This window comes from Pseudoliparis swirei, chromosome 11 (genome assembly GCF_029220125.1).
Source record: "Pseudoliparis swirei isolate HS2019 ecotype Mariana Trench chromosome 11, NWPU_hadal_v1, whole genome shotgun sequence".
In the NCBI taxonomy this organism is placed as follows: Eukaryota; Metazoa; Chordata; class Actinopteri; order Perciformes; family Liparidae; genus Pseudoliparis; species Pseudoliparis swirei.
Window position 1 is genome coordinate 20,835,870 of NC_079398.1, and position 22,228 is coordinate 20,858,097.

At 42.8% G+C, this 22,228-nt stretch overlaps 1 protein-coding gene across 1 annotated transcript in view; it reads left to right on the forward strand.

Annotated features, from left to right (window-relative positions):
• pcnx1 (pecanex 1) overlaps positions 1-21,841 on the forward strand; it is a 43,641-nt gene extending 21,800 nt beyond the window's left edge. Inside the window, exons 9-36 of the mRNA XM_056427279.1 lie at positions 1,096-1,189; positions 1,742-1,799; positions 3,917-4,149; positions 5,487-5,640; positions 5,793-5,825; positions 6,717-6,888; positions 7,837-7,947; positions 8,143-8,234; positions 9,096-9,205; positions 9,658-9,763; positions 9,909-10,001; positions 10,977-11,127; positions 11,458-11,599; positions 12,033-12,210; positions 12,362-12,470; positions 12,873-13,002; positions 13,093-13,151; positions 13,338-13,553; positions 15,553-15,806; positions 15,894-16,124; positions 16,484-16,584; positions 16,948-17,098; positions 17,206-17,436; positions 17,539-17,813; positions 17,942-18,120; positions 18,724-19,154; positions 20,249-20,389; positions 20,595-21,841. Of these exons, the coding sequence (XP_056283254.1) occupies positions 1,096-1,189; positions 1,742-1,799; positions 3,917-4,149; positions 5,487-5,640; positions 5,793-5,825; positions 6,717-6,888; positions 7,837-7,947; positions 8,143-8,234; positions 9,096-9,205; positions 9,658-9,763; positions 9,909-10,001; positions 10,977-11,127; positions 11,458-11,599; positions 12,033-12,210; positions 12,362-12,470; positions 12,873-13,002; positions 13,093-13,151; positions 13,338-13,553; positions 15,553-15,806; positions 15,894-16,124; positions 16,484-16,584; positions 16,948-17,098; positions 17,206-17,436; positions 17,539-17,813; positions 17,942-18,120; positions 18,724-19,154; positions 20,249-20,389; positions 20,595-20,735 (4,376 nt within the window). The 3' untranslated portion in view covers positions 20,736-21,841. The remainder of the gene's footprint in view (positions 1-1,095; positions 1,190-1,741; positions 1,800-3,916; positions 4,150-5,486; positions 5,641-5,792; positions 5,826-6,716; positions 6,889-7,836; positions 7,948-8,142; positions 8,235-9,095; positions 9,206-9,657; positions 9,764-9,908; positions 10,002-10,976; positions 11,128-11,457; positions 11,600-12,032; positions 12,211-12,361; positions 12,471-12,872; positions 13,003-13,092; positions 13,152-13,337; positions 13,554-15,552; positions 15,807-15,893; positions 16,125-16,483; positions 16,585-16,947; positions 17,099-17,205; positions 17,437-17,538; positions 17,814-17,941; positions 18,121-18,723; positions 19,155-20,248; positions 20,390-20,594) is intronic.
• Positions 21,842-22,228: the final 387 nt, after the last annotated feature.

Here is a 22,228-nt window from a genome sequence, read left to right on the forward strand (position 1 = left end):
CAGACATGTCTTGCAATAGCCATAAGCACAATAGATAGGAAATAGCATTATCAGAGAAGCTCTGTCCAACAAGGCCGAGGCTGTTAAATTCTGTCTGTCCTGTCGTGGATTTCTAACCTTCTAAAGTCGTTGAGCTCCACAACATTTATGTCCTGCTTCCTCGTCACACCATAAATGACATAAAGCAACAGAAGAACACGGAGCAGGAAAGGACAGACGTGCTGATGAAAGCTTCTCTGTGAGGAAACGCATTCACCCAAAGATCCCATTAATTCAATTAAGTTTATTTTATAAAACCCAATATCACAAATTACGAATTGGCTTCAGAAGGCTTTACAATCTGAACTCTTATGACATCCCTGACCTTTGACCTCACATCGGATCAGGAAAAACTCCCAAGAAATAGAAAAAAAATCTTTCAGGGGAAAAAAAAAAGGGGAATAAACCTTCAGGAAAGCAACAGAGGTGGATCCCTTTTCCAGGAGGGACAGAACAATAGATGTCATGTGGACAGAATGAAGCGTTACAGAGTGACATAAACACATTCAATGAATATGACAGAGTGTATGAATAGTTCATAGTCCAGAAAGTACGATCCAGAAAGGGGGGAGAGATATGATTAGCTTGATGAACGCAGTAAAATGATCAGTTATCTAATTCCTGTGAACAAGAGAACATCTAGTTGAACTAGAATTGGCACTCGGTAGAGCGCATACCTTCGCATATCACAAGATTGGGCATTGAATTATGAACATGTTGGCATTAGTTGCATGCCAATTGGATATTAATTGACCGTGCTATGGTAAAAAGAAGATCTTGACCTTTGACCCGATCGATCCCAAAATCTAATCAAATGGTCCCCGGATGATAACCAATCATCCCACCAAATTTCATGCGATTCGGTTTAATACTTCTTTACTTATGCGAATAACACGCATACAAATAAATAAATAAATACACGGAGATCAAAACATTACCTTCCGCATTTTCAATGCGAAGGTAATAACATTATTCCCACAGACAGTCACTTTTTTGCTTGTGATTTCCGTGGCCTCACTTTGCTTCTCTCTCTTTTTTGTTGTTGTTGTTTTCCAGGAAAGCGCACGCCCTCTTTGTACGAGGTCGGCGGGTGCGAGATATCCCTGGTCAATTTTGAACCTGCAACCAGACGAGCCTCCAATAACATATGGTTAGTGTCACATGTAGAATCAGCTCATCGGTCGAGTGAGATCTCCAAATGATGACCGTGCAGTTTCTCACCATTAAGACGTCTCCACAAAATTGGGAAAATTAGACGACGTCTGACTTCTATATTGACCGGGAGCAGATAATTCTATCGCTGACATGTTGTGTTGAGATAGCGTCCAAGCATTCTTGGGATTCTGCCTTTTTTTTTAATGTACATTTTAATCTGAGAAATGTACGCGTGTTTTAAAATTCTACCTTGGCTCATACAAATATGTCACGTGTGGATTTGGAGACCATAATTCCTATTTTAATGACGCTCGGTTTACATGCTTTTAAATGCGCTTTTAAAAATGTTTTTAAAATGACGAGTTTATCTTCCTTTTTTTTTGCCTCATGTTCTTTGGTGTGTGTGATATGGACCTAGCTTTTAGCGTACAGTACAAAAAGCCAAGCACATTTCCCATTGGCTGTTAAGTTAGAGGTCACCGGGAAATGGATCATGATTGAATACAGTAAGAGCAGCAGATGCTCATGTTGTCTTAACGCCCTGCAGGGACACCGACTCCCACCTCTCCAGTTCTACCTCAGTTCGCTTCTACCCTCATGATCTGGTGAGTACCCAACGTGCCTGTTCAGGGCTCCAGACTAACTTTTTTAACTAGGAGCACAGTCGCTCCTAACTTAAAAATATAGGGGCTTTAAAATTAAATTTCTTTTTCCTGGGTCAAAATGGGTCTTGGGTGCTCGCAAAAAAAATGTTTGCGCGCTACGTGCGCACCTTCTATTCATGCAGTCGAGCTATTGTGTGCGTGATGGCAACCGTCTTGTCTAACCACCCTGTTTCTGTCCCCAGTTTCTTGAAGGCCTCTTTGGTGGCATCATATACACCTTAAAATGAAATTACATATTGTGCACAATTATTTATGTGTTAGTCCTACCACCAGCCTAACAGCTTAATCATTATGGTGCCTGTTTGTCTTCATGAACTGCAAAACATTCACAACAGAACTCTTTCAGAACTTACTGTATTGAGTTTAAACATAATTTGAGAGAAAACATACCTGAGCATGTGCATGTTTGCACTGATGTGGCCAAATCAAACATTTGTTGGTTTCTTGTTGCAGGATCCTGGCATATATGATTTCACACTCTTTTGTTGACGTATCTGTGTCCCCATCAATCATGATTGACAGATAAGGAGCGTCCTTAATCTTCTCGTACGTCTTCCGTTCAGTGTATCTGCGATGATGCCAACAAACTGTGCGCATGCTGTGTCGTTATTGTACGTTGCGTATTTGACACCATTCTTCCTTTGTAGATCAAGTTGGCCTTTAAAATGCGTAAGGCAGTTCTCTTCTTTAATGAAATATCCGTTAACCTTAACCTTCATCGCAATTCGCCTCCTCGGCCAGCCCTTTTCTTCCTCTTTTCTTCTGAGTGGAGTGAGGAGCTGCACACAGGTTCACACATCAGGTGTTTTATGTTTGAGACTGGCGTTGTGTTTGATCAGCGTGTCGTGTTTTAATTGTGTCGTGCCAGTCTTATCAGAAAAGTTTGTGTTCCCCGCATGTTGTGAGAATCGACAGCAGAATGTACAGTTCATTGAGTTGGTCTCCCTGAAATACCTGAGCCAGGTGAACTCGCGCAGCCACTCATCGCGAAAGCTGAATTTGTTGACTTTTTTCGCCACGACCGTTTCCTCACAAGTTGAGTCGGACTCATTCTCAGGATTTGTCTTCTCTATAGGTTTAGGAAGAAAGTACGAACTGATAGTCCGCTTCGCCATTGTCTACAGGAGACACCGCTATGTCAAATCTTTCATTCGCGCGATAACCCCCAAGACCCGCCTCTTTTCACACATTAGCCTATAACAGTGGTCACCCCTCCCCCCCTTCCCGCTGTCAATCCCCCCCCCCCCCCCGCTCACACACAGCCCAGCCTTCTTCTTCGGTGTTCGTCTCCTTTCTTCTTCTTCTGGAGTTAATGTCGGTTAGCAATCGAGTCATTCAGGCATTACCGCTAACTATAGTGGGCTGAAGTGTAGAACAAGTTTGTCAGCAACAAAAATAAAATAAATAATCTGCTAATTTACTGGTCGCGCAGTTGCGACTTGATGAAAAATTTACTCGCACCGTGTCTATTTTTAGGCGCAAAATGCGACCATTTGGTCGCAGTCTGGAGCCCTGCTGTTTGTGTGTGGGTGTCTCAACATACAGAGACAAACAACAAACAAATGTTTGTTGTTTTTTCCCACATGACGCATTTCTTGAACAGTTTCTGCTCTGCTGTCTGTTGCTCCCCTCTCCACTTTTCTCCCCTGTTCTGCCCTTTTCTTCTTCTCGGACCAAAGACAAATCTCATGACACCAATTTCACTCCCAGTTGGCTCCTGAACAGATTTTGAGAATGTTTTATTGGATTTCAAAACTCTTTACAGTCTGGCACCTACGTCTCCGTTTGATGTTCTGAAGAAAGGTGTCTCGGTCGTCTGTTGCTGGCTTTTTAACCATTTTTTGCAACGAAAATCCAGATGGCTGGGAGTGGGAGTGGTGGTGGTGGTGGCGTAACAGCCAAAATCCAACACTCTCAGAGGAAAAGATTTCACTCCTATACGTTTTGTATTCACTATCTTTTGACACCTGTGTCCCGGTCTTAATTAACATCACATTCTCAGAAGTGCTGGTGAAGAAGCGGCGCAAACCGTTTTTTTTTTACTGACCGTGAGACAGATCTCCCTCCCTCAGATCCGTCTGAACCGTCTGCTGACGATGGACCCGGAGCTGCTGGAGCAGCAGGACGGGGACCTGAGCCCCGAGCTCCAGGATGCGCCGCTGGGGCAAGAGGACCCCGCGGCAACGGCCGCCGCCGGCAAAGCCCGGCAGTACTACCGCTTGTGGCTTCTGCCCTTCCTGTGGGTCGGCCTGCACTTTGACCGGCTCACCCTGCTGGCACTGTTTGACAGGTAAGAGAAGCCCAGACCCGCATCATCAACACCTGAGACGCCATAACCGACAAGAAAATTCGTTACATGCTCAATTGGGTAATTGGAAACCCGACCTTCTCCGCTGGAACCCCAATGTATTAATGAGAATAATAACATACACTACCGTTCAAAAGTTTGGGGTCACTTAGAAATGTCTTTATTTTTCAAAGAAAAGCACTGTTTTTTCAATAAAGATAACATTAATCAAAAATACACACTATACATTGTTAATGTGGTAAATGACTATTCTAGGTGGAAGTGTCTGGTTTCTAATGAAATATCTCCAGAGGTGTAGCGAGGCCCATTTCCATCAACGATCACTCCAGTGTTCTCATGGTACATTGTGTTTGCTAATCGCCTTAGAAGACTAATATCTGATTAGAAAACCCTTGTGCAATTATGTTAGCACAGCTGAAAACAGTTATGCTGGTGATATAAGCTATACAACTGGCCTTCCTTTGAGCTTGAAGTTTGAAGAACAAAATTAATACTTCAAATATTAATCATTATTTCTAACCTTGTCAATGTCTTGACTATATGTTCAATTCATTTGATAAATAAAAGTGAGTTTTCATGGAAGACACAAAATTGTCTGGATGACCCCAAACTTTTGAACGGTAGCGTAGGTGTGTCTACAGATTTTAATTTTGTTCAACACGGCGTGAACCACTTATTTAATCAGGTCAGTCCCACTGAAATTAGGGACAGTCCAAGATGTCTGCGGCACAGATTCCCACGGATAAAAAGCAAGAGAAACAGAAGTCTGAGACAACAGCGTACCCCCGAGCACGGGCAATCAATCCCGAACAGATTAGCCAACCTTGCTTTGATCTCACAAATTAGTACATGTTCTTTAAATGTCACATCTGTCTGCGGACCGTTCGGCATAGAGCAGAATTGGATAATGTACACGTTTATATCCACGGCTGTCTAAGATTAAAGAAGGCTTGAAGTGAATCAATAGAGCTCACTCTTGGGATTGTATGGACCTTCTCCGTGTGAGTTTTGGACATTATTATTTTTTCAGTTTGAAACTGCATCACATCATTTAATTCTGGTTGCTTTCAATGTACAAATAGACTGAAGATGTCACAATACAACCGATATGTCTCCTCTCGATTCGTCTGCTGTGGAATGCCACACGGTTCCATCCTGGGCCCCATTTATATATTTTTAAATGCGTGTCTATGTGCCTTTTTTTCTTCTCATGATGTTTTTTAAACCTGGTTTGGATATTACACATTAGGGAAATTGAGTCTTCTCCTCAAGAACTGTTGACTGCACTGTTGGGCTGACGCGTCTCCGTTGCGTTCCAGGAACCGCGAGATTCTGGAGAACGTGCTGGCCGTGCTGCTGGCGGTTCTGGTGGCCTTCCTGGGTTCACTGCTGCTGGTCCACGGCTTCTTCACCGACATCTGGGTCTTTCAGTTCTGCCTCGTCATTGCGAGTTGCCAGTATTCCTTACTAAAGGTGAAGTACCGTTGTTACTATTGATGCTTGAAAAATGTAATGCTTAACTCTGAACTATTATTTCCTATGTTTGCTTGAGGTATGTCAAGACATGAAGTAAAAAACAGTCCACATGGTTACATAATTCACCTGTCTTCTTTCTTCATCGGCAGAGTGTTCAACCAGACTCCTCGTCCCCTCGACATGTAAGTAATTATAACTTATAAATTATCCATGATTCCACATTTTAGGGGAGTTTTGCTCTTAAAGATGACGCTTATATTCTGAGTGATGATCATTGAAGTCCTGGATCGTCTACAAGGGGGAACAACCAAAGTTCAAGAGTTTAATGTAAATAACAAAAACCTCCAAAAATGGCTCTCAGACAACAGAAGAAAAATAAATGCCGTTACACTTTAACGTTCGACTTTCCTTTCATCTCTAATAAGACTTGTGGTTGTTATTCTGCATTTTTTTCTTTCTATTCCTGTTGTGGTTCTTTAAAATGATGTGTCTCTCCCCCTGCGAGCGAGTCAGTGTGTTCCCCTCTCCGTTACGTCAGCAGTCTGCGCTGAAACGGCGTCTTTTATAAATGCAGCTCCGACTCGGCTGCAGGCGCAGGCTTTAAATAGCTGGCCAGAGTTTAGACCACAGCTCACTCTCCCCCTCTTTCCTCCTCGGCCCCCTTTTATTTCTTCACCTCAAGGACTTCTCCCTCTCCGTTTTTCACGACATCGTCGACACATTCTGAACACTCAGTGTAACGGGGTGGAAACCTGCACACTGCAGACGTGCATTCTCCCTCTCTCGTGAAACGCAACCCGTGATGCTATTTCTGTTTACCCACCAACAGAATTTTTGTTTCCTCGTTGGAATGATTTATTTATGTCTGTTTTGCAATGAGTTGTATTTGTTGTACGCTTTCAACCACAATTTATCTCAAGGGCACACATTTTCAAGATCATTTCGGGCATGGTTGTTTATTTACAAAGTACACGGCGGCCTATTCTGAATACTGAGCTGTGCTGGACTGTGTAACGGGAAAGCCCGGCTCCTATAATCAACCATTTGTATCCTCATATCCTTCTCCCCCGCAGGGCCATAATCGCATCATCGCGTACAGCCGGCCCGTCTACTTCTGCCTGTGCTGCGGCCTCATTTGGCTGCTGCACTATGGCAGTCTGAGGACCACTTCATCCCGCTTCACCCTGTACGGGGTCGCATTCACCAACTCCCTGGTCCTCGCGTCTGCCAGGGACCTTGTCATTGGTAAGTGCACACCAGTAACATTACAATGGCCTTTTTTTTCCAGAAAAGCCAACCCACTCATAACAGAAAAACAAAACATGCCAAAACGAGAAAATAACAAAAATGGTCCAGATGATACGACGTTAAAAGTGAGTTGGAGCTGCTGGCAGAGTTTAATATTTGGCTTCACATGCGAAGTGCCTTGAAAACAATTAAAACGACAACAACAACCCAAAGCCAACGCTAAATATGGTGGTGGGGGGTAAAAGTTGCGATAAACAATTCTGGAGAAGATGAAAGCATGGCAAATGTTGTCCATACGTTTTAATTTTATTTAAATGATACAAAATAGCTGTAGTACTTTAGTTCCATGTCAATCAATCATCGTTATCATAATCTAATCAGAGATGACTCATACATTTCTGGTATTTGGCCTAATGGAGGGTACACAGTCATCAAATGTATCATAGTTTATTAACATCGGAGTTTGTTTGGAGATTTGCCGTTCCATATTTTAGGACATTTACAAAAAAAACAGAAATATAATGATGCAAGAGCGAATGCACTTCTGCACTTGTTTCCCAAACACAGGAGACAAATTGAGCCGTTCCAAGATTAGACACAGCCACAGAAAAAATATTGGCAAGTGCAATATGAGTATGAGCTACAATCTCTGTCCTACAAGCAATATTTATGTGTTTGGAGAGTATTAAAGCCACCTTTCATCAAACAACAATTTACATGAATTGCTGCAGTTGCCCTGGAGACATGCCAATAAGAACCGGTAATATCTGTCGCTCTGTCGGAGACGCGGAACAATAACCAAGTCATTGTCGTCTGCGTTACCTGTGTGCAATTTTAAGATGTATTTATTTACACATTTTCCGTGTTTAATTTTGTCACACAACTCTGTGTGTGTGTGTGTGTGTGTGTGTGTGTGTGTGTGTGTGTGTGTGTGTGCGCCTGCAGTCTTCACTCTGTGTTTCCCCATCATCTTCTTCGTGGGGCTGCTGCCACAAGTCAACACGTTCGTCATGTACATCTTTGAGCAGCTGGACATCCACGTGTTCGGGGGCAATGGTGAGTCGACTCGATGCTCGACTTCATTGCAGGGGTGACTTTGACCTCTACAGACGGAGACGACAGACACTCGCACACTTTTGCGTTTTTATATATTTTGATATGCCCGGGCTTCATTAGAGGCCAGAGTGCTGATTTGCATTCCGCCGGCTTGATTGTCCTCATTGCTGACCTCCTCCTCTGTGCTCTCTGCAGCCTCCACAAGCCTTCCGTCAGCGCTGTACAGCATCCTGCGCAGCGTCGTCACCGTCGCTCTGCTCTACGGCTTCTGCTACGGAGCTCTGAAGGTGAGGGCAAAGTCAACGAAGCATCTAAATCTAATCTAGATCCTCTAACGGTCATCAAACGGGAGTCTGAATGTACTTTATGAATATGTCCTCTACCGCTAGTAAAGAGTACGGTCCTCAAAGACACTTTACATGTTACATTCATGCAATCAAACGGGGAGCAATCAGGGTGAAGTGTCTTGCTCAAGGACACATCGACTAGGGCGGGGATTGAAGCGCCAACCCTCTGATTGGAAGATGGACATGCTAACCACTGACCCACATGGACATGCTAACCACTGACCCACATGGACATGCTAACCACTGACTCACAGTAGGCTACAAGAGGACTGCATTTTAACCACTACTTTCATATTAGACTTAAAATTATAGCAGCATTAAAAGTGTCACTGTTTGAAGACTGATATAAAACTGACTGATATAAAACTGTGGTCGTATTAGAGCTTCATTGTTGTAATAGAAACCAACATTCTTGGCAAAGTATTAGTTCTCTTCTTCTTTTATCTAATCCTGTTTTTCCTTGTTTCCAAAAGTTTTAATCGTCTTTGTGTATTCAGAAAAGCGCTATATAAGTTAGAATTATTAGTTTATTACTAAACACATTGCACAGCCTTTATCATCTGAATTCATTCAAATGTCTGTCCTGCTCAGCTATTCTAACTTTAATATATTAAAGGGGACTTTTAAACTCACTTTTTCTTGTGCACATACATTTGTGAATCTGGATTGCCGACCAGCCCACAAACTGAGATAAAAACAACTGGAATACATCAGCAAAATACATTGTATTTTAATTGGTGTAAGAATGGTCAATTTAAATATTAAAAAATATATGAAAGTTAGTTGTGTTGTGTGTTTCAGGAGACCTGGGAGCCTCACCACATCCCTGTGCTGTTCTCTGTGTTCTGCGGCCTCTTGGTGGCAGTGTCTTACCACCTGAGCCGGCAGAGCAGCGACCCTTCTGTCCTCATGTAAGTGCACCTCCTCGCACAACAGACTTCACTCGTACAGTAGTTGCAGCACTCAAGTCATGGTGGCTTCCCACAGAATAGATATCAAAGTGATGTTTGCCTTGGGGTGTTTTTAAAGATTCTTTCACCGATGGTCGTTTATGGTGGACTCACCCATCTGGCACAAAAGCAGGCAAAAACGGATGATCCAAAGTATTTTCCCCATTAACTGCTTGACCAACATGTGCTAGAAAGAGATCTGTGACTTTTCCACTCTCACATATGCTGTGGATTATCTCAGAAGGATTTTCTGAGCATTTCCAAAATGCTCCGTTCAAACAGCTTGAATCTGCTTCAACACAATGGTGGTATTGTTAACAGTGACTGGTTATACATTCCCTCTGAGATTAATCACCCTCAGGAGATTCATAGTGTGCGAACCAGCTGATAATTTAGCTTTTTGTGTGTTGCAGCTCGCTGATACAGTCCAAGATTGTGCCCAATTTGAAAGATAAGAACCCGGAGGACCCTTTGTCAGAAGTCCAGGACCCTCTTCCTGAGAAGCTCAGGGCCTCAGTGGTGAGTTGACCGTCATCATGTACCCAACTAAAGCCAGGACGATGCTGTTGTACTGAAGCTAGGATTGTTGTCTCAGTTTCTTAAAGCTGCGAAAGTGATTATATTCTTTATTTATAATCCACATTATTTGTTATTGAACGCACAGAACGAGCGTCTGCAGTCTGACCTGATCGTCTGTGTGGTCATGGCTGTCCTCTACTTCGCCATCCATGTCAGCACAGTCTTTATTGCACTGCAGGTACAGTAGTACATATGTTCTTATTATTAAAAAGGCTGATGCCAGTCTAATTGGGTTCACACTTGGTTATCTGTTATTGATAAGTTGTGGTGCACAAAGGTCACGCTTCGGTTCATGATCCCGGTTTAGGTATGCAGTATAAGGGATGGGCCGGAGAAAAAGTCATATTTGGATAGTGGGGGCGACAGACGGGCAAAGGAATGCATCACGACACGACATTAATGCAAGTTTTAAAAGTCAGACTCGATCCTTTTGAGGCAACATTTTGTCCACTAGAAACAACACTATCCTATTGACCAACACTTCACACACAGGTCACAAAAGGCTATAGAATTGAAAAACATCTCTTATGCAAGGAAACTGTAAATACAATATACATGGAATATAATTAAATTTGTGCATTAAGAGAAGCATTTTCAATTAGTTCCACCTCACTTATATTCAACAAGCGTTCATCATCTGGGTGATGCAGTGTGAAATCTGTCTTTCTGGTCACATTACATCTATTGCATCTGTCCATCCTGGAGAGGGATCCTCCTCTGTTGCTCTCCTGAAGGTTTCTTCCCTTTTTTCCCCCTGAAGGGTTATTTGGGAGTTTTTCCTGGTCCGATGTGAGGTTTTGGGGCAGGGATGTCTATGTGTACAGATTGTAAAGCACTCCGAGACAAATTTGTAATTTGTGAAATTGGGCTATACAAATAAACTGAATTGAATTGAATTGACCGAGTCACAAGCCAATCCGCTTGTTGTGTAAATCTCAGCATGTGATGCGAAAAGCAAAAGGCGATACAAATACACTCGTTTTTACAGCCTTATTATTGACACTCTTAGAACATGAGAATGGATCAAATGTGAAGCCTGGCGCTTTTGGGAACCACAAACAAGTTGATTACAAATAGTCCCATGGTTGTGGGCTTATCCACGCAGGCAGATTGTGTGTGAATATTAATGTCTGCCATCTCTGTGCCCCCGCAGCCTTTCCTCAGTTATGTCCTGTATGCCCTGTTGGGGACGGTGGGGTTGCTCACCCACTACCTGCTGCCTCAAGTCCGCAAGCAGCTGCCCTGGTACTGCTTCTCCCACCCTCTGCTCAAAACTAAGGAGTACTATCAGTTTGAAGTCAGGGGTAAGTACGCTGGATGACGTCGAGCAACCCAAACCGAGTCAGCAGTGGTACCAGAAAACTGTGTTTTGTGTGTTTTTGTATTCGTCTCTTGATCGTGATTATCAACGTCTAACTTGCCGTGCAGGAAGGTTCCTTTTTCCCAAGAAACTGAACATATAATCTGTGTTTTTTTCTTTTTTTATATTGTACGTCAGTCGCCAATATCAACAGAAGATAGAAGCCAACATTTATCTTCTGTTTTTGGATTCCTCCAGATAGTGTGTCCTCTCGGCTACGTCGTTATCTCCATAACGATGTGGAGTAAAGAACTTCTCCCGTCTCTGTCCTCAGATGCGGCTCATGTGATGTGGTTTGAAAAGCTTCACGTGTGGCTGCTGTTTTTGGAGAAGAATGTTCTGTATCCACTCGTCATCCTCAACGAGCTGAGCGGGAGCGCCAGAGAGCTCGCCAGTCCGAAGAGACTTGACACAGAGTGAGACATCTTTCTCTTTTACAACGTCTTTGTCTCCCTTTTATTCTTTGATTGTTGTATTCTTATTTCATGACCTAACATAACCCTGAGAGGCGGATCGTCTTCTTTGTTAGCGTACCGCACTTTACTAGACTTCGAAATCCAGAACCTGTAAAGCATATTTATTTAATAACCTTTTTAAAGATAATAATCGGTTCACTTTTAAACAATAAGTTAAGATTTTGGGAAACGCTTTCATTTGCTTTCTTGTCAAGAGTTAGATGAGCGGGATGAAGCCACTCTGATGTCTGTACAGTAACTATGAATCAGCACAGATACTGGAAAGTAATACCTGAATCTCATTTGTCCAAACAAAAAACTAAATCTAGTCTAATAGCTTAAAAATACTGCATAACTAATTATTTCTGACCACCTTATTTAAAATGTCCTCCAGGGTGGGCGCTCTGATGGTCACAGTGGCAGGCCTGAAGCTGCTCCGCTCGTCCTTCAGCAGTCCCACCTACCAGTACGTGACCATCCTCTTCACCGTCCTCTTCTTCACCTTCGACTACCGCCATCTGTCGGAGACGCTGCTGCTCGACCTCTTCGTCATGTCCATTGTTTTCAGCAAGGTGAGAGGACAATACAAGGAGCTGTCCACCTTGCTCTGTTCTGATGCTGCACAGGAGCTGTTTTATTAGTTTTACTGAGCACGACAAAGTACAGCAGTATTCTTTTATAAACATGTTTTATGATAATGCACCGGTTGTTTTGTTTTTACAGATGTGGGAGCTGTTTTACAAGCTGCACTTTGTCTACACCTACATCGCCCCATGGCAGATCACATGGGGCTCAGCCTTCCACGCCTTCGCTCAGCCCTTTGCTGTGCCTCGTATCCTTCACGGCTGTTTTCATCACCACCTATACGGTGCAATGAGTCACCAGGTTCTTAGGTGGGAACTGATGATAATGGTGTTTCAGAGTATTTGACTCAAATGTGTTGTCCTCTTTCAGGCCGTAGTTGTCTGCGATGTTGGATCGCACTGCCCTGTGTTGAGATGTGTTTTTAATGTTGTGTTATTGTCCCCCTGCTGTTCGGAAATAAGGATGGCAAAGCACAAGAAAGCCTTTTTTTGGTTATTATCATTGTAACTTGAATGTCATTGTATCAAGCTCATTTTCATCAAAGTGACAACAGATTTTATGCACAGCAAAGCTGGCATATATATATAAATATATACATATATATACACACATATATTGTTTAAGTGATCCTTGACCCGAGCCCCTGCAGACTCGGCCATGCTGTTTGTCCAGGCTGTGGTGTCGGCAATCTTCTCCACTCCCCTCAACCCCTTCCTGGGCAGTGCCATCTTCATCACGTCCTACGTCCGTCCCGTCAAGTTCTGGGAGAGAGATTACAAGTAAAGAAAACCTGTTTCAAATACTAGTCCATGTTCAAATTCAATGCTATGTAATACGTGTCTGAAATGTGTAAATGTTCATCTATGCAGCACCAAGAGAGTGGATCACTCCAACACTCGGCTGGCCTCTCAGCTGGACAGAAATCCAGGTGAGGGCATAGCAGCCAATTTAACATGTGTAATTGACCCTCAAAGTGTATCACAACGGGCTCTTGTGGGCCATATTGTGGTTTAGGATGATATAACAAGTGTATTTTTAATCCTGAGTCTATGAGGAAACACAAAATGCAATCATGCATGCTTTACGAATCTTCTTTTCTTCTTTTCCTCTTCAGGCTCCGATGATAACAATTTGAACTCCATCTTCTATGAGCACCTTACCCGCTCGCTGCAGCACAGCCTGTGTGGAGACCTCCTGCTGGGCCGATGGGGCAACTTCAGCACGGGGGACTGCTTCATCCTGGCCTCCGACTACCTGAACGCTCTGGTGCATCTCATCGAGATCGGCAACGGTCTGGTCACCTTTCAGCTCCGAGGGCTGGAGTTCAGAGGTGAGATGGTCCACGTGTGGCACAGAAGCAAGAATGCGTGTGTGTGTATATGATATGATATTCCTTTATTTGTCCCATAGTGGGGAAATTTCTCTCTGTCTGTCTGTGTGTGTGTGTGTATACATTTATATAATATTATTAATTATATATATAAATATTGTATTAATTATATATATTTCTTAATGATATATATATTATATATACACTACCGTTCAAAAGTTTGGGGTCACTTAGAAATGTCTTTATTTTTCAAAGAAAAGCACTGTTTTTTCAATAAAGATAACATTAATCAAATATACACAAGATATGTTAATGTGGTAAATGACTATTCTAGGTGGAAACGTCTGGTTTCTAATGAAATATCTCCATAGGTGTATAGAGGCCCATTTCCATCAACTATCACTCCAGTGTTCTAATGGTACATTGTGTTTGCTAATCGCCTTAGAAGACTAATATCTGATTAGAAAACCCTTGTGCAATTATGTTAGCACAGCTGAAAACAGTTATGCTGGTGATATAAGCTATACAACTGGCCTTCCTTTGAGCTTGAAGTTTGAAGAACAAAATTAATACTTCAAATATTAATCATTATTTCTAACCTTGTCAATGTCTTGACTATATTTTCTATTCAATTTTGAATTCATTTGATAAATAAAAGTGAGTTTTCATGGAAGACACGAAATTGTCTGGATGACCCCAAACTTTTGAACGGTAGTGTATATTAATAATAATAAATATATATATATATATATTATTAATAAATATATATTTTATTACACTGTAGTGTAACCAATACGATCAGTGTCACTAGATATTTTTAAGTAATTAGAAGAATTGTTTTGCATCCAGTTTGAAACTACTCGCTCAGTCACAAGGTGTTGCAACCCATTTTAGTAAAGACACAAGTAGAATCTGTTGCACCTTCCAATCAAAAAACAATCGACTATAAAAATGTAATTCAGTTTGATCTTCCTGATGTTTGTGGTTTTAGTTTGCAACTTCAAATATTGGAAAATCAAGTCCCAGAATATTTTCTCCGTGACTTCCTCCTTCAGTCTCCAAAGCATGTTTGTAAAGACTTGATCAAACTCCACCCCCTGTTTTTACAAGCAGGTTAAACTAAACATGAGAACATTCGTTCCAGCGTCGTGGTCCAGTTGTGTTTTATCTTCTCATGAAACACACCAGCCTGACTCAGCCAATAGGGTTCAGTGCATGTGACCCGTTGGAAACCATTTACAGAGTAGGAGACGCTCCTCAGAGCACGACGCTCATCACCTGTCCGTCAGCAAAACAAATTTTTTCCAACATGCTTTTGTGCGTCAACAGAAGTTCAAAAGTTTGGGGTCATCCAGACAATTTCGTGTCTTCCATGAAAACTCACTTTTATTTATCAAATGAATTGAAAATTGAATAGAAAATATAGTCAAGACATTGACAAGGTTAGAAATAATGATTAATATTTGAAGTATTAATTTTGTTCTTCAAACTTCAAGCTCAAAGGAAGGCCAGTTGTATAGCTTATATCACCAGCATAACTGTTTTCAGCTGTGCTAACATAATTGCACAAGGGTTTTCTAATCAGACATTAGTCTTCTAAGGCGATTAGCAAACATAATGTACCATTAGAACACTGGAGTGATAGTTGATGGAAATGGGCCTCTATACACCTCTGGAGATATTTCATGAGAAACCAGACGTTTCCACCTAGAATAGTCATTTACCACATGAACAATGTATAGAGTGTATTTATGATTAATGTTATCTTTATTGAAAAAACAGTGCTTTTCTTTGAAAAATAAAGACATTTCTAAGTGACCCCAAACTTTTGAACGGTAGTGTATGTGTGATTCAGAGAGGTCAGGGAGAAAAGGAGACTTCCTCTCAATGTGCCAGTTGTCATAGTTACGACAGCCCCAGGATGTGGTCTCTGCAACTTTCCCTGTGCATACAGTTGTATTTTGTCCACATGAATTTGTTGATATTTTTCCCGCCACAGGAACTTACTGCCAGCAAAGGGAGGTGGAGGCCATCACCGAGGGGGTGGAGGAAGACGAGGGCTGCTGCTGCTGCGAGCCGGGCCACCTACCTCACTTCCTGTCCTTCAATGCGGCCTTTGGTCAGCGCTGGCTGGCCTGGGAGGTGCTGGTCACCAAATACGTGCTGGAGGGCTACAGCATCACCGACAACAGCGCCGCCTCCATGCTGCAGGTGTTCGATCTACGACGCATACTGACCACCTACTACGTCAAGGTTGGTGGGACGTAGATGTTGGACCGAAGGTGCAACTGTTGTATTATGTCTGTGTGGACTAAACGCATCATTCCTTGCTGGTCTCAGGGGATCATCTACTATGTGATCGCTTCCACCAAGCTGGAGGAGTGGCTGGCGAACGAGACCATGAAAGACGGGCTCCGGGCATGTGCCGAGAGGAACTACGTCGACCTGGATCCCACCTTCAATCCCAACATCGACGAGGACTACGACCATCGACTCGCAGGCATCTCCAGGGACAGCTTCTGTGGAGTCTACCTGGGCTGGATCCAGTACTGCAACTCTCGGAGGGCCACGGTAATCATGGAGTCGCAAAGGGAACTGAAACAGACGACACTCATTCAGCTATTTAATATAGTTTGGTTGTTTAATACAAATTCTGGCCAAAGGTAATGTTGCGCATGACAATTTTCTTTTATTGATGTTGTCGGGATTGCATTTTTTACATTTCGTTGTTTTGAATTCAAGTCAAACATTTCAAAAGAGCAAAGGGGATTCACAGCAGTTTGATTGTAATCAAATGTTAAGGAATGAAGAGTTTCCACCCATATTAAACACAAACATCCATCACACTGTTGCACTGATGTGTCCGATGTGGTGCAGCACCATTAGGATGGTGAGTTTCACGACTCTTCATCTCCCCTTTCTGTTTGCAGCCACTTGACAGCGATAAAGACTCTGCTCTGGTGCTGCTCTGCTTCGGCCTGTGTGTGCTGGGGAGGAGAGCTCTGGGAACGGCGGCCCATCATATGTCCAGGTTAGTAATCCTCATTATAATATATAAATATATATTATATATATTTGTATATATTATATATATTTGTATATATTATATATATTATATATATAGATATATTATATAGATATATTATATCTATATATATATAATATATAAGAATTTATAGTGCTGAGAGAGAGTGTTTATTTCTGTAGGCCACACATGAACCACATTAATGGTCTGGGACGTTCATGTCGTTGATGTTTCCTCTGTAACTTTTAAAAGCATAAAGTATCATAGTTTATTAAAGAAGTAATTCATGTCTGTAATAATGGATTAAAGTATCTTCAAACCGTGTAATTGTTAACTAAACTAAATGTTCTCGATGTCTTTCCATCACAGCAATCTGGAGTCTTTCCTTTACGGTCTTCATGCATTATTTAAGGGAGATTTCCGCATCTCCTCCGTGCGAGACGAGTGGATCTTTGCAGACATGGAACTCCTCAGGAAAGTCGTGGTGCCTGGAATCCGAATGTCTCTCAAACTACACCAGGTGAGGCGCTGTGCGGGGGTCACGCGGTCCACGCCACATATCATTGAGCTTGTTCTCGGGGGGGGTCAAATGTGATCCATGGCAAAAATGTTGCCTTCTTCTTTTAGGACCACTTCACGTCCCCGGATGAGTACGACGAGCCGGCGGTTCTTTTCGAGGCCATCTCCTCCCACCAGCAGAACCTGGTCATCGCTCACGAGGGCGACCCGGCCTGGAGGAGCGCCGTGCTGTCCAACGCGCCGTCGCTCCTCGCCCTGCGCCACGTCCTCGACGAGGGCACCGACGAGTACAAAATCATTATGCTAAATCGTCGATACCTCAGCTTCCGTGTCATCAAGGTGAGAACCGCAGCGGGATGAAAAAGGAGCCTTTTTTTTGGATTATCTCGCTCACACAAATTGCAGATGAGAACATTTTTTTTTTTTTTACTTGTGCTGCAGGTGAATAAAGAATGCGTCCGAGGCCTTTGGGCCGGGCAGCAGCAGGAGTTGGTGTTCCTGAGAAACAGGAACCCGGAGCGCGGGAGCATTCAGAACGCCAAGCAGGCTCTGCGGAACATGATCAACTCCTCTTGCGACCAGCCCATCGGTTATCCCATCTACGTGTCGCCGCTGACCACCTCCTACTGCAACTCGCACCCCCAGCTCGGGCACATCCTGGGAGGCCCCATCAGCATCGGGAACATCCGAAACTTTGTCGTCAGCACCTGGCACAGGTCTGTCGGCGCTCCCGAAATGGAGACCTTTTCACACCAGAGCCAATTTGTGATCCCTAAATTAAATTTTAAAAATCCGACTGCAGTTTATCAATAGATGATGTTCAAATTCTCTTTTTTGTCGCTAGGTTACGGAAAGGCTGTGGTGCTGGCTGCAACAGTGGAGGGAATATTGAGGATTCGGATGCAGGGGGGATGTCCTGCGGCAGTGGGAATGGGACGGGGGGTGACTCTCAGCAGAGCTCAGTGTCGCAGGGCAGCACCTCCGGACCCGCCCCCTCTCACACGTACCAGCCGCACACACTGGGTGAGAACTACCGACCCTGAGTGTCACTTGATTTTATGAATACGATGACGGACTCATATATTTGAGTTTGCTTTTCTCCTTTACAGAAAGAACTTTGATATACAGTACTTATTTTATTTTTTTGACTGGCACTTGGATTTGTAGTTTAGAAGACGGCGGTGGGATAGACGGGGCAAGGTCTATTATTTAGTTGCATTGTGGGCAATGTAGGATCTGGTGTTTTTGGGGCTTGACCCATACTAGTGACTAACATTTTTGATTTAATATTTTAATATTTAATTTAATTTGTCATTAGTATTGTGTATTGTGTATGCATATATGTTACATATATATACATATATATTTTATTTTATATTTTACTTTGTATACTCCTATATCTTTCATCCCTGTTTTTTATATTTTATTTTTAATTCTTGTGTGTTTAGTTTATTGGTGCTGCTACTGTGACGACAAATTTCCCCTTGGGGATTAATAAAGTATATATCTATCTATCTATTTAAAATCCAGAATACCTCGTCCAAAGTCTCCACATTTTGTACAATTGCGACGCTCAATCTCCGGAGTTCGTGTGCTCTGCGTCTGACTTAACCACCTTGTGTCCAGGCACCAGTCACAGCTCCCAGTCTGTTCAGTCGGGTTTGGTGCGCCACTCTCCTGCTCGAGCTTCTGTTGCCAGCCAGTCCTCATCCTACCGCTACAGCAGCAGCCGCCACTCCTCCCTGCGCACCTCCACCACGGGCCTGGAGCCGTGCCGCCGCTCCTCCACCAGCCAGCTGTCTCTGCGCACGCTCCCCACCTCCCTGCAGCTGCGGTTGGGCGCCGCCTCCGACCCCGCCGGCCCCTCCGCCTCCCTCTCCAGCCACAGCATCCCTCCCTGCAAACGGCACACGCTCGTGGGCCTCACCGGCATGTGCAGCACCGTGACCGATCCCCTCAGCCAGCATCATCATCACCATCGCCATCATCACCACCCGCAGCAACACAACCCCATCACCTCCACCGTGCGCAGAGACGACATCTCCTACAGAGTGCAGGTCGGTAGATATGATGTCAAAAATAAGCAGGAAGGAAATGGTGTCCAGAAAGCACTGGCACAGACTTCCAGTTTCACTCGTTATCAACGTCAACAAACAGGAAACTGTGCCAGAGAGCTTTGAGTGTTTGTTCTGATCCCTTATGTGTAGTCTGACTTCTGATATTTTTTAATATATATATAATTACGACAAAAACTAAACTGACAAAGTGCGCATTGTTAACATTATATTTGCTAAACATGAACCTGCATCCTCATTGTGAGCACGTTAGGACGCCAATCTTTGCATTTAGCTCAAATACAACCTCACGGAGCCGCTAGAATGGCGGCAGACTCTTATATATATTTATATATATATCGACCGTTTATTGAATTTCAGGGCAAGTCATCCTCTTCTTAAACCTGAAATTACTTTAACCCTCCTGTTACCTTTCGGGTCAATTTGACCCCATTCAATGTTTAACGTCGGTGTTCTTTCGGGTCAATTTGACCCCAGGCTGTTTTTCACTGTGTCAAACATATAAGAAATATCAACTTTTTTATATATTTAAAGGGCTATTTAGGTAGTCAACAAACAAACATAAAGTACCTCACACTTAAACTTGGAAAACAATATTAATTCTAATAATTTTCTGGAGGTTTTAATTGCTGGGGTCAAATTGACCCCAAGGGTAAAATATGTCAGTAAATATAAAGGTAACAGGAGGGTTAACCATTGAATGGGGTCAATGTGACCCTAAGGCAACAGGAGGGTTAAGACACTCTTTACTGCCGCCTCGGTTGCATGCCATGTCTTTCTATCCCTTCATTTTCATTATTTTGATGGTATTTTTATTATTATTTTTAAATAGAGTTTAAAGTGGAGATAAATATCGGGGGTAGCGAGTGACATGACGTGCAACCTGACATCGCGGTCAAATGTTATGCATCTTAACCACCAGGACACCCTGAAACTAAGTTTGAGAAGACATCAAAGCTGATGTATGAAGCACCTGCACTCGTTTCCACGCCTCTGATTTCGATGTTTGAATAGAAATATATATAAATGTGCATGTCGGTCATCTGTGGATGTCCTTCTTCTGTGATGCCGCTCAGGTCGCGGACATCGGTCAGGTACTGGAGAACGTCCACTTATCGAAGCGGAATGAGCTGCAGTGGCCTGACGAGACGACGAGACTGAGGGCAGGACGGGCCTACTGGAGGGACTGGAGCCCCGTAGAGGGCATGGAAGGACATGTAAGTCTTCATCAGCAGCCTAAAAATCAACCCGTGCTTTAAAGTTTGATTTATGGATGAGCAAATGGGATGTGTTCTGATGTTGCCGCGCTTTGTCACGCACTCTGACCTCTTATGCAACGACCTGTGTCTTATTTGTCTGGGCTCTGTGTCCTACTTGCTCTGTACAAACGCCTCGTCCTCTCTCCTCTGCCGCCCTCTGCAGGTGATTCACCGGTGGGTGCCTTGTACCCGAGACCCAGCCCATCTCTCCCATATGGACAGGACCATCCTGCTGGTACAGGTGGAAGATAAGCTCGTGCCCATTCTTGAGACTGGGGTCATTGAGTTGGGTGCAGAGGTTTGAGACGATCGTCACGCTCGTGTGACGACGAAGCCGGACCTCCCCGGGCCTTCAGCGGGACGCGGGAGCCTGCAGACGAACAGGAAGTGGGAGCTCGCCCCCCCCCCCCCCCCCGTTCCTTATCGCTGAGGGGGAAAGGAAGCCAGGGAAAAGTGCAAGCCGAGGAGGCGGAGCTTACGTTCATCCAGCATCCTTTAACCGCATCGACTCACATCAATCATATCTGCCTTGCTTTGCGTCTCAGAAATGCTGCATGACGGTAAACAACCTTTAAGTTTAGTTGGTTCTCGCTTCTGGTAATTAATTTCTATGCATTTTTATCGACTATTTTGTTCGCAATGCTGACAGCGCTGAGTGTAAAGAGCGTGTGGAGATTTTTTTGTTTGTTGCTGTTCTGTTTGTCTTTAAATAATTTGCCAAAATAAGCCTGGTATTGAATATCTGCCATGGTTTCACACATGTGAAAAGTTTTTTTTTTTTTTTCTTCTCGCGGAACAGATTGAAGTCAGAGACTTGACGTTGATGCGCTCGACAGACTTCTGGATGTTTGTTTTTGTTGTCATTCCGTTTTGGACGGTTCGAAAATGTGCAAGATTACGTTGCCCCCCCAAAAAACTTGCACTATAATTTTGTATCTTTTATTAATTTACAGTGATGCACTACACTCTTTAGATCATAACACATTGTATTTATTACAGACTCTGAATGGCCATGGTTACCGATGCCTTGGGAATGAAAAGAAATGCAATCATTATTCTGATTTCAGCCATTTTTATTTTGCTATTTTATGTTTGATAAACTTGAAAATAGCTTTTTACTGTACATGATTATATCTATTTAAATATATATATATATATATATTTACTCAAAAATATATGTATATATATATAATGTCAATGTATAAAAGATTTTCTTTTCAATATTTATTACTGTGAACATTGTATTTACACTTTGTTACTTCTTTATTTTTCATTTTGGGACAACGGTTAATGTATTAAGGACCACTGGTGGAAAACGAGATGCCGAATTTTTGATGGACTGTTTCACTATTTAACTAAATTTTTTCTATATGAAGAAATAAAAGTTTGATTTATTGCTGACATCTTTAATACGCCTATTCCCATTGTTTGTGTAATTTTCTGTATAATTTTTGGAATCTTAACGGACAGAATTAAAGAATACACACATGTAGCACCCTGTAGTCATCAACAGGGGCGGTTGGTAAATATAAAAGTAATATAGCAGCAAACAACAATCCTTCAATATGCTGAGAACCTTTCAAATGAAACGTGATTAGCAGGTGAAGTGTAAAAGGATTTTATAGGTTACTTGCTGTAAAGGTTTATAGTGGAGTGAACCATGTGACATTTCTTTATTGTGCCTAATTTAAAGGGTCAGAGAATTGTGTAACACACTGCACTTTTTTTACATGCTGTGTGTGCAAAAAATCTTTGGAACAAATTACATCATATACAGGATGTATAAAAAAATGGAAA